The sequence below is a fragment of the Centroberyx gerrardi genome, chromosome 13 (assembly GCF_048128805.1).
Source record: "Centroberyx gerrardi isolate f3 chromosome 13, fCenGer3.hap1.cur.20231027, whole genome shotgun sequence".
Taxonomy (NCBI): domain Eukaryota; kingdom Metazoa; phylum Chordata; class Actinopteri; order Beryciformes; family Berycidae; genus Centroberyx; species Centroberyx gerrardi.
The window spans coordinates 6,928,235-6,940,507 of NC_136009.1; the positions used below are offsets into that span (position 1 = coordinate 6,928,235).

Genomic DNA, 12,273 nt, shown 5'->3' on the forward strand with positions numbered 1-12,273 from the left:
TTAAGCTGTGTATTAATGGAAGGAATGCGGCTTGCATATTCGCTACTGTTTGTCCATTGGGGACGATTGGCTGATTGATTACCGGTTGAGAGTTGGTTCACCCAGAGTGCTGGCATTAACCTGATTGTATGGATTCCCGGTGCTGTATTATCTCCGTGCTGTCAAATAAGGAATCTCCGCTTTGTCTCTTTGAAGTTGCCGCTGCGCTGCTGATGTGCAAATGTGATGTTTGCTGGATGAATTTCCTTTTGGTCCGTGGATGTGTTTTAAATGCACAAATAATGTAATGAAAAGGAAATTAAAAGAGGAAAAATGAGTCAAATAAATGCTGGTGTTGCAAGTTCAGAAATGGAGTGTGGAAAAAGAGAACCTAAACTCACTGCAAAGGCCTTTGTGAATAAAATTGAAAGGCTTCAACGGGAACGCAAAATGACTGTGAATAAAATTAAAGGGCTCATACCACAAATGAAATCATTCATGAAAAAAAAGGAAAATGTCTCACATGTACAACCCCTTTTGGAGAGTTTAATTCAACTTTGTGAAAATGCCACCACGTCACATAATATGTTGATTCCTTTACTCCCAGAGGATGAAGAGAGTAAACAAAATGAATGGTTTTCCAGCATTGTGGAATACAGCAACACATTTAAAGGGGATGTTGAACAGTGGTTGAGTGAACCAGAGGAACTGCTCCACAATGACAGTCGTGTTCAATCTGATCCTGTTGGAATGAATGAACAGATGTATTTTCTTCCAATAGCTGATGATCCTCAAATACTAATGCAGGCTGCATCCATAATCATGACAGATGACATGCAAGATGATGTAAACCCAAGCGACAATGTGTCAAATGTGGGAAGCACAGTATCCAGATCACAAAGCTCTGCAACAGGAAGAAAGTCTGCTGCTTCTAGTATTTCTTCTGCACGTCTTAGAGCTGAGGCTGACTTGGCAGCATTAAAGATAAGACAAAAATTATTAAAGGATAAACACGAACTGGAAGAAGAGGAGGAACGGTTACATAAAAGGAAGGAGCAGCTTCAATTGGATGAGGAAATTGCAGCACACATGGCTAAACTAAAGGTGTTCAGATCTCAGAGCATCCTAAGTGGGAAAAACTCTACAACAAAGCATTCAGATGGAATGAACTCGTATTTGGAAAAAAGACAAGGAAAAACACAAACCCTCAGCGCTAAGGCCAATCCATTTGTACCACAAATGTCACAAAAGGATATCAAACGTGACCACCTGGATACAGGAACAAAGGCTGAGGAGAAAAATCCATCTCAGTTCATTCATTCAGAGCCTATGTCAGTTAGATGCCATGAACTCAAGCAACATTCTGTGTATCGCAATGCTCAAGAAAATACACAAATGCAATATGGAGATGCTTTGAATGCAAATATTGGTCCAGAAAATGAAGATCAAAGCAATATGTTTGGCATTATGAGAAAGCAAAATGAAATAACTACACAGCAGCAATGTCTCTCATCTTTGCCAAAGAGGGAGATACCAATCTTCGATGGTGATCCATTAAAATATCATGCGTTTATGAAGGCTTTTGAGAACGGTGTGGAAAGGAACACTGGGAGCCACAGTGACCGACTCTATTTCCTGGAGCAGCACACTAAGGGTCATCCCAAGGACCTTGTTAGAAGCTGCCAGCACATTGATCCTGAGAGGGGATATGTTAAGGCTAAGTCTTTATTACAGGAGCAGTTTGGAAATAAGCAGAAGGTTGCATCTGCATATATGGAAAGGGTTCTTTCATGGCCTCCCATCAAAAGTGAAGATGTAAAAGCTCTTCAAGATTACAGCTTTTTCCTCAGAGGCTGCTGTAATGCCATGGAAGAGGTGCAATACCTGCAGGAGCTAGACATGCCTGCTAATATGTTGACTATTATAAGGAAGTTGCCTTACAAATTCAGGGATAAGTGGAGAACTGTAGCCTGTGACTTGCAGGAAAGGCGCAGTCAGAGAGCTACATTCATTGACATCACTAATTTCATTGAGAGACAAGTGAGAATCTTAACTGACCCAGTGTTTGGAAACATACAGGATGCTCCATCGCTGACAACAAATAAAGGTGTAAGCAAACACAATCCACAACCTCGTTCTGGAATTAAAGGAACTAGCTTTGCCACTACTGTAGCCCCTGTGGAAAACAAAATTCAGCCTGGAACCAAAGGGAAGGAACATATTCAAACAGCAAGGAAGACATGTCTTTGCTGTGGAGGAGGACACACATTGGACTTGTGTTCCCAGTTGGGGAAAAGAGCTCACAAAGAGAAGATAGGCTTCTTGAGGGAAAATGGTGTCTGTTTCGGCTGTTTGTGTATTGGACACATCAGCAAAGTTTGCAAAAAACGGATTTCCTGTGCAAAATGTGGTCTCAAACATCCAACCATACTTCACATTCCTCCAAAGGAAAAGGAAAAAGACTCTGACCAAGCTGAGAAGAAATCAGAGGTGTCATTGGACAGCACTCTGGTGTCGAGTGGTCTTACTGGGGCTGGTGATCACGATTGTAAACTTCCCATAGTTCCAGTACAAGTTAAGTCCAAGAAGGGCAGCAAGATTGTTACCACCTATGCTTTCTTGGACCAAGGAAGTACAGCAGTATTTTGTACAGAGGCTTTGATGCACAAGCTTGACCTTACAGGGAAGAAGGTACATATTCTCTTACGGACGATGGGCCAAGAGAAAGTTGTGAGTACCCATATTGTGCCAGGACTGGAGGTAGCTGGCTTGAATGAGGAGCACTTCTGTGAACTGCCCAAGGTTTACACACAGGTATGCATGCCTGTCCACAAGGGGAACATTCCAAGACAGAGTGATCTTCAGAGATGGCCCCATTTAAAACATGTCCATTTGCCCGAGATCGATGCAGGGATCGAGCTGTTAATAGGGACAAATGTTCCTAAGGCCTTGGCCATGGACCCTATGCAATCAGGACAATGCTGGGTTGGACTGTGAACGGGCCGCTGAAAGGAGACAGTGGGGATGCAATGGATTGTGAGCAGCCAGAGTTATCAGTGAACAGAGTGTCAGTTGTGGATTTGGACGAACTTTGGCAGCAGCAGTTTAAGACAGATTTCCCTGAACGCAGCATGGATGAACAACCTGGCATGTCAAGAGAAGATCAGAAGTTTATGGAACTGGTCACAAACTCAGTAAAGCAAGTGAATGGCCACTACCAGATCAGCTTACCGTTGAGGAAAAGGGACGTTAGCATGCCAAATAATAAGAAAATCACTGAGCAGCGTGCCTTACATCTGAAGAAGAGGCTTCAGAAGGATTCCTCATTTCATGCTGATTATACAGCCTTCATGAATGACCTTATTGCCAAAGGCCGAAAGGGTGCCTGAAGAGGATGTGGAACGTAGTGATGGCAAGGTCTGGTATATCCCGCACCATGGCGTCTACCATCCTACAAAAGGAAAGATCAGAGTTGTTTTTGACTGTGGAGCGAGTTTCCAGGGAACATCACTTAATGCTCAGCTCCTACAGGGACCAGATCTTACAAGTTCACTGATTGGAGTGGTGACCAGATTCAGGAAAGAACCAGTGGTGATCATGGCAGATGTTGAATCCATGTTTCATCAGGTAAGAGTGCCAGCAGAAGATGTTGATTTGTTGAGGTTCCGCTGGTGGCCTGATGGGGATTTAAATCAAGATCTCGTCGACTTCAGGATGATGGTGCATCTCTTTGGGGTGACGTCTTCTCCCAGCTGTGCCAATTTTGCCCTCAGGAAATGCGCAGAGGACAACAAAGTACAGTTCAGCCAGGAAGCAGTGGATAAGGTCCTACATTGCTTTTATGTGGATGACTGTCTTGTGTCTGTGGCTTCGGAGGAGGAAGCAGTGTCTCTTTATCATGAGCTCGTCTCCATCTGTGCTAAAGGTGGGTTCAAGCTTACAAAGTGGATAAGTAACAGGCGTGATGTTCTGGCTGCAATACCTGAAAGCCACAGAGCTAAGGATATGAAAAGGTTGGACATGGACCAGGATTTGCTACCTGTGGAGAGAGTACTTGGTGTGGAATGGTGCATCCAGTCTGATACTTTTAAGTTCAAGATTGCGATCAAGGACAGACCACTCACCAGAAGAGGAATTCTCTCAACAGTTAGCTCCATCTATGATCCTCTTGGTATCTTGAGTCCTGTCGTCTTGTCTGCGAAGAAGATCTTAAGGGATCTGTGTAGGAGTGCACTTGGCTGGGATGATGTCATACCTGAGTCGGTTGCTCAGGAGTGGACAAGTTGGCTGGATGAACTTTGCCATTTGGAGAAATGTAACATCATGAGATGTCTGAAACCATTGGACTTTGGAGAAGTGACCTCAGCACAGTTGCATCATTTCTGTGATGCAAGTGAAGATGGTTATGGAGTAGTGACTTACCTGCTGTCACAAAATGCACACTCGCGAGTACACAGTGCCTTTGTCATGGGAAAGGCTAGGGTGGCTCCATTGAAGTCTGTTACCATCCCCCGAATGGAACTCATTGCTGCCACCATGGCAAGTCGCATTGATATCTTGTGGAGGAAAGAGCTGCACATGCGTCTTCAGGACTGTGTGTTTTGGACGGACAGTGCTTCTGTGCTCAAATACATCAGGAACGAGACTTCCAGATTCAGAGTCTTTGTTGCCAACCGAGTCTCAGAAATTTGCAAGGCTTCATAACCCTCTCAATGGAGGTATGTTGAGACTGCAAGCAACCCAGCTGATGTTGCCTCCAGGGGTGTGAAAGTGGATGCATTTCTCAAAAACGCAACATGGGTGTCAGGGCCTCATTTTCTCCTTCAACCTGAGAGTGAATGGCCTGTCAATCCTGACGATGTTCATCAACTTCCATCAGATGACCCTGTACAGGCCAGAGAGGAGGTTGATGCAGTGACTCGCATGATCCATTACTTTGACTCGTGGACCCATTTGAGGAAGTCTGTGGCTTGGATCTTGAGATTTAAGACCTGGCTCTTGTCTCTGTGTCAGAAGAGGAGACAACTGAGCATGGTTCTTGCAGTCTGACTTAGATGTGGAACAACGATGACGTTCATTGAAGAAGGATATGGAAACTTTCAAGAGGAAGACTGTTTCAAGTTGTCTATCAGTGGAGGAGCTTGAGAAGGCAGAATTGGAAATCATCAAGTTTAGCCAAAGGAAGAGGTTTCCAGAGGAATTCTCCAGGCTGAAAAAGGGCAAAAGTGTGAAGGGACATAGTCTCATCTACATCTACACACTCTGCCCACTGATGGAAGATGGTGTTCTGAGAGTTGGTGGTCGGCTCAGCAGGTCATCTATGCCTGTAGAATCTAAACATCCCATAATACTGGCTAAGGATTTACATATCTCAGCCATTCTTCTAAGGCACATCCATCAAGAGGTGGGACATGGTGGTCGTAACCACATGTTATCCAAACTGCGTGAACGATATTGAATCACTGGCGCTAGTACAGCCATAAGGAGAGCTCTATCAAAGTGAGTCATCTGTCGACGGTTGAATGCTCAGCCAGTGTCCCAGCAGATGGCAGACTTACCTTCTGAAAGAGTTACTCCAGATGAACCTCCATTTACTCGTGTTGGAGTAGATTATTTCTGACCTTTCGAGGTGAGGAGCAGGAGTGTAGTGAAGAGGTATGGAGTCATTTTTACCTGCCTGGCCATACGAGCAATCCACATTGAAGTGGCACCTTCACTGGACACGGACTCTTTCATAAATGCACTCAGACGCTTTATAGCGAGACGTGGTCAAGTTCAGGAACTGCGCTCTGATAACGGGACAAACTTCATAGAGCAGAGCGTGAATTGAGAACAGCCATTGAGCAGTGGAATCAATCGCAGATTAATGATGTTCTTCTCCAGAAAGGAATGAAATGGACTTTTAACCCCCCAGCTGGCTCACATCATGGAGGATCTTGGGAGAGGTTAATTAGATCAGTGCGGAAAGTCCTCAATTCCACTTTGAATGTGCAAAATTGGACGAAGAAGGCCTTCACACAGTTTTTTGTGAAGTGGAAGCCATCATCAACGGCCATCCAATTACCAAAGCATCTACGGATCCTAATGACCTGGAAGCATTGACGCCAAATCACCTGTTACTTTTGAAGACCTTACCATCTTTGCCACCAGGAGACTTCCAAGGGGCAGACATATATGCGCGCAGGCGATGGAAGCAGGTCCAGTACATGTCAGACTTGTTCTGGAAAAGATGGGTTAAAGAATACTTACCTCAACTGCAGGAGCATCAGAGATGGTCAGGAGTGAAGCGCAACCTCGTCCCTGGAGATATAGTGCTTATAGTAGACAACACAGCACCTCGTAACTCCTGGGTCATGGGAAGAGTCCTACAAACCTTTCCAGACAGGAGAGGCTTTGTGCGTCAGGTGCGCATCAAAACAAAGAGCAGTTGCCTGGACCGGCCAATAACCAAGGTCTGTCTGTTACAGGAGGCCAAAGCTGGATAAGGAGTGGCTGGTGCACATTGTGACACTTTGACCTCTACCTTGACTCTAACTTTGACTGACAGACATAGAGTGATGGTAAAGATCACTCTGACTAAGGCTATGTGCTGGTAACCTCTGGTCTTACTGACTTATGACTCATTTACAGGATCAGGAGGAAGAAAGAAGACAGGAATGTAAAGTCAATTTATGAACTTTGATTATTGAGCTTTTAATTGCTTCATGCCTCCTATTAACTTGTGTAATGTGAGTAATTATTATGTAATAACTTAATAATTAGGGGCTGGTGTGTAGGAGCCATGAATGGATTTATTGTGATGGTTTATTTTGGTTATTTTGGTTGTTTATATGTTATTTCACAATCACGGTGATTGATATAATCAGGTCACATGGATGTGGGCGGTGATATTTGTATAGTTAATTTAAGCACCTGTTCACCTGCATGGCAGCTGGTAGAAAGAGAGAGAGGGTGAGTGGGTCGTTGTATTTTTTGTTGACAGCTGTTTCTTGTCTCTGATTGCTGTGATTATTTTGAGTATATTTTTCTGCACGTTATACTAAGTTGATCCTTTTTTCATTAATAAAAGTTATAAAACGTATATTTTTGATCTCAGCAAATCTTTTTTGGTAGCTCGTCAGACAACAAGGCCCTATTTCAGCCTCTCAGCGACTCTTTACTTTGTTACCAGTAAGCCTAGTCGCTACAATGATAGATTCAACCAACCGCAATTAAAAAGGGGCCTATTACAACATCATCACCCAAGTCATGCTCATGCTGGAATCAACATAACTCCCAAAGGCAGACAATTCTCTGTCTCACAATGACCCATATCAATACACTGATAAGGGTCATGTCATACAGGATTGCAAGAACATACCTTATGGTATTTTAAACATTAAATCTAAGACATTACATTTGAATAAGTCTACTTTAGAACTATTTCAGACATTCAGAGTCACCCAAAATATTCCCCAAATTCTCATCATTGAAATTGATGGGTAGAAGCACTGGGTAGTCACAAGGACAAGTAAAATCCAGTCACAAGAAGAAAAAAAACAGCAATGGCCTGAATATATGTGCTGAAACCTTTTTGTTTTGTAGGTCAGTGACGACAAAACACCCTTATCAGAGATAAGCTACATATAAGGAAACTGCACGCCCACAAGGCTGAGCCCTGATTCCAATATAAAAATGAGTTTGGAAGACCTCTCTACCCATGTATTGGCTCAGTGGCTTAGACAAGAGGCTGGAGTGTAGAAGTAGACTTTAAGCTTTTCCTGTAGCTGAGCAGCCCAACCTTTATTGTAAGTCAGTATACGGTGTGCGTCATAAATCTACAGGAGAGTGTTATCGCTGAAAAGGCAAGATCTTTGTTCCAGTTTCATCCATTTCTACATCAGGAAGACTTCAGAGTGAGTAGCTGCTGATAGTCAACAACAGGTTGATTTTTTTTATCTCTCTGACTGTCTTCTCTGGAGAGCTGGGGTCACTTTCTCTCCTGGGCTTATTACCATAGTTCTGTTCAGTGTAACACTCTTGGTTTTTACTGTATCAATAAGGTATAGAGGTTCCAACAGCCTCTTAATATTATCTCCAGTGATGCAGTGGAGGTCAACACACCTAAACTGAGTTTACCTACCTTCTTATTTGTGGAATAGACTTTACCTTCCTTTTTAGGCTGATATCAATCTTTATCAGCTGAATGCGTAGTATACAGAAAAGAGGCCATACATGAATGCTTTTCTGAAAATATAATTGATTCTTTGAGTTGACCAGGGACTAGAAATCTTTCTGAATGTTGGTATGTGTATAGAGTAGATATAATTAAGAAAGAGGTTGTGGTGTCCCGCTAATAATAATAATCATAATCATAATCATAATCATAATCATAATCATATTTCTAAACAAGGTTACAAAGTGGTTTACATAAAAAATTAAAGACAAAAAAACCCCAATTACAATACCACAACAAGGGATAAACAAAGCAACAATATATTGAGTAAAAGATCCAAATAAAAGTTCAACCAATAAAACCATAAAAGATAAGTTGTCATGATCTGGCTCTTTGTGTTTTGCCCACCCACCTAATCCTTTTCCTTTCTCCTTCTCCCTCAGCAGGTACATGCAGAGGGGCGGGGCCGATCTCCACGGGAGTGAGGCTCACAAGGCACACCTGTCTCTCATCCCGCAATCAGCCCGGCTTCTTAAGCCTGCTCCAAATTCTCCCCAGGGCCAGATGATTCCCGCACATGCTCGTGTCTCATGCCTCCTCGCTCTCGTGAAGATCTCCTGTCGTAGTGTTTCCTCAGTGTATCACTTGTAGATACTCTAGTCCCAGTTTTCTAGTGAGTTTTTGTTAACTTTCGGAAATAAACTGTTTTTGTTCGATTCTGCATCTGGGTCCTGGCTCTCCTTGAACACACCCCTAACATAAGTAGATAAAACACAGGTAAAAGGGTCTAGATAAAAGAATAAATCAATAAAACTATGAGAAGGGCTTTGTATAAAAGTGAGTTTTGAGAAGTGATTTAAAAGACAGCACTGATTTTGCTTGCGTGAGATATTCAGGCAGCGAGTAATGTTAACGAGTCAGAGGAATGATCAGGAGACTGCATGCCTGAGGGTCTCAGGCTGTGTTGGCTCATAAGGGACCAGCATATCTAAAATGTAGCTAGGAGCCTGACCCTGTAAAGGCTTAAATGTTATCAATAAAATCTTAAAATCAATTCTAAAACTCACAAGCAACCAATGAAGAGAAGCGAGGATGGGTGAAATATCTTTCCGTCCGGAATTAGTCAAGAGCCTAGCAGCAGAGTTTTCAATTAATTGGATTGGAGATTGTCTTCAATGTAGTATACAGGGTCTTAATTCAAATCCATTCCTTTGGTATCAATTCTAATGTCTCCTAATTTTGCATTCTATGTACAGTATGTGCATAATGTTGGATGATAATGTGCTTATACCTTCAAAAGAAAACTGCAATGGTTTTCACATCTGTTTTTTTCCAATTCTCAAGGATCGCCATGGAAAATCCAAATGATCAGGAACCATTTGAAGAAATTACAGAAGCGCTAAAGAACAATGATGCAGCCTCAGCTGTTGCAAAGGTCCAAGAATATTTGGAAAAGCAGGATAATATTCCATTAAACATTGCCATCACAGGAGAGTCAGGCTCTGGTAAATCTACCTTTGTTAATGGCTTCAGAGGCGTAGACAACAAGGATGACAGCGCTGCTCCTACTGGTTGTGTAGAAACCACCATGGAGGTTACGGCATACCCACATCCAAACTACCCAAATGTTACTCTGTGGGATCTCCCTGGGATTGGCACCACCAATTTTCCTGCTAGCCAGTACCTGAAGCATGTTGGATTTGAAAAGTTTGATTTTTTCATCATCATCTCAGCTGATCGCTTCAGAGAAAATGATGTGAAGCTTGCTCAGGAGATTCAGAAGATGAAGAAGAAGTTCTACTTTGTTCGCACAAAGATTGACGACAATTTACGTGCTGCGGAAAAAAGTCAGAGGGAGTTCAACAAAGAGAAGACTCTTGAACGGATCAGACAAGACTGTGTTCAAGGTTAGCATCTTTTATAATAATTTCTAATCTGATGAGAGTGTAATTATTGTAATTACTGGATCTTCACTGTTGAAAACAGACCAATCTCTAGACAATATTAAAGAACAATCCATCTGCATTCAAAAGCTTTAATCACATGTGATGTCTCTCAAGCCCCGATACATTCTATTGTCTTTTACATGAAGAGAACATCATGTCAGTTCGAGAACAAGGCTTTAGCCTTCAGTCTCTTGGAATGCTCTTGGAATCTATTTACACTACGGAGGGGAATCAGGAAATCAGTGTTTCTGGTGAAACAATAAGATTTGCGCATACTGTTGTAGAATCTATGTACCATTCTCTTGTATGGAGAGAACACCATGCCAAACTCCATTTAAAATCTGGCAATTTAATGTGGCCACTTAAAATATGACCGAAGGCCTTTTCTGAATTGTTCGGAGCTAACCTTCAATTCAGCATACATATTATCCACCCAGCATACATATTATCCACTTTAAAAAAAAAAAAAAATAAATAAAATTTTAGAATTTATTGGCCTGTTATCCCCACAATCTTCTCCAACAAAATACATTGTTTTGCAGAACAGTGGACCACAACTATCTGAATTATAGTTACCTGTTATACACATAGCAAACAGTTGTGATCACAACAGCTCTTCAAAGTTTAACTTGGAAAAACAACTTGAACTTAAAAACCATAACTGTTTTAATTTGATCATCTGAAATTGAACTCATCATATCACATTCTTTTTGTGACACAGGTCTTCAAAAACAGGGTGTGGAGTCTCCTAAGGTCTTCCTGATCTCCAGTTTTGATCTCCACCTGTATGACTTCCCACTCTTAGAGGAGATCATGGAGAGAGAGCTTCCTGCACACAAGAGGAATGCTCTGCTGTTCGCCATTCCCACCATCAACCTGGATATTGTCAAAAAGAAAAAAAAGGCTTTCCAGGCCAAAATTAAATACCAAGCTCTCAATTCTGCACTTGTAGCAGCTGTACCCATTCCTGGCCTTTCTATTGCTGCTGATTTAGGCATGCTGGTTATTTTCACCACACAGTATAAGAATGGGTTTGGTCTTGATAGCAAGTCACTGCAGAAACTTGCTGATAGCACACACGTGCCTTTGAGTGATCTACAAGCTGTCATGACTTGTCCCCTGGCTGCAAATGTAATAAACAAAGAGCTTATTATTAAGGTAATATCCATGTCTGCAGTAGCAACTGCAATAATGGCAGCAGAAGAAGGGTTGAGATTCATTCCACTGATTGGTACCGTTGCAGCAATGTCAGCTTCCTATGCCTCAGTCTATAAGATACTCAATGATTGCTTGAACATGCTTGCTGAGGATGCACAGAAGGTCCTGAAGAAGGCTCTGGGTTTGAACACCTCAGTGTGATATCATCACATGAATCACAATATCACATTCAGCAGCACAGTTAAAACATAGCACATTGCAAAAGAGCTTGAGAATCATTTTTGTGATGGTGCAGTGTGATTTTTCATTACATTATGTATACAAATGATTTCTAATCTAGCTGCTCTTTTCAACAAACACTTTGGTCTGCACAATATCAGGTCAATACGATCTTACAGTCTTTCCCAGTGCCTTCATCTGTTGTAACAATGGCTTTTGTTTGATTTCAATAAAATGTACATTAAATTGAACTAAAAAGATTTGTTTTGTCACTACATGAAACTTGTTCCCACATCTATTTTTCCATGTCAGAGATAAGTCAGAAAGACTTGCAAACACATAGAATTTCTTGTAAATATCATGACTTCATTCACTGCCACCTAGCTGTTATCTGGTATCATTACAATACTTTGAGAATTTAAAGTGGCAGTAGACTCAGTGTTCACTGTACACTTGTCCAGTATGTGTAATTCATTCTCTCTGACAAACTGAGATTTCTGCCTTGTTGCAAAATTCACTGGTTCACACTCATTTACAAAACTCCCTTATATTACCACAAACCTCATCCACCACTTCAAATCTGCTGGTCACAACTTGTTAAAACTATTTCAATCCAATTCAATCCAATTCAATTCAATTCAATTCAATTCAATTCAATCCAATTCAATTCAATTCAATTCAATCTTTATTGTCCAGTAAGAAAAAAAAACACATAACACAGTAAAACACATAGAAATTACCATAGGCTCATACAGATAACACTAGATAAGGAGTCAATAGCTTGATAGAGACACTTTGAAAATCTGGTCTCAGTTC

General features: G+C 41.7%; 1 protein-coding gene across 1 annotated transcript; it reads left to right on the top strand.

Annotated features, from left to right (window-relative positions):
* The first annotated feature begins 7,704 nt into the window (after window positions 1–7,704).
* On the top strand, window positions 7,705–11,614 carry LOC139926748 (interferon-inducible GTPase 5-like). The gene is made up of 3 exons (XM_071918553.2): window positions 7,705–7,874; window positions 9,479–10,041; window positions 10,802–11,614. Exons 2-3 carry the CDS (start codon window positions 9,486–9,488, stop codon window positions 11,437–11,439), a joined length of 1,194 nt encoding a protein of 397 aa, XP_071774654.2. The 5' UTR covers window positions 7,705–7,874; window positions 9,479–9,485; the 3' UTR covers window positions 11,440–11,614.
* Window positions 11,615–12,273: the final 659 nt, after the last annotated feature.

Bases quoted from the DNA above. Each gene is read 5' to 3' on its own strand.
- LOC139926748 (XM_071918553.2), top strand. From the start codon at position 9,486: ATGGAAAATCCAAATGATCAGGAACCATTTGAAGAAATTACAGAAGCG. The intron at 10,042-10,801 runs GTTAGCATCTTT...TTTGTGACACAG, and splicing joins CAGACAAGACTGTGTTCAAG to GTCTTCAAAAACAGGGTGTG.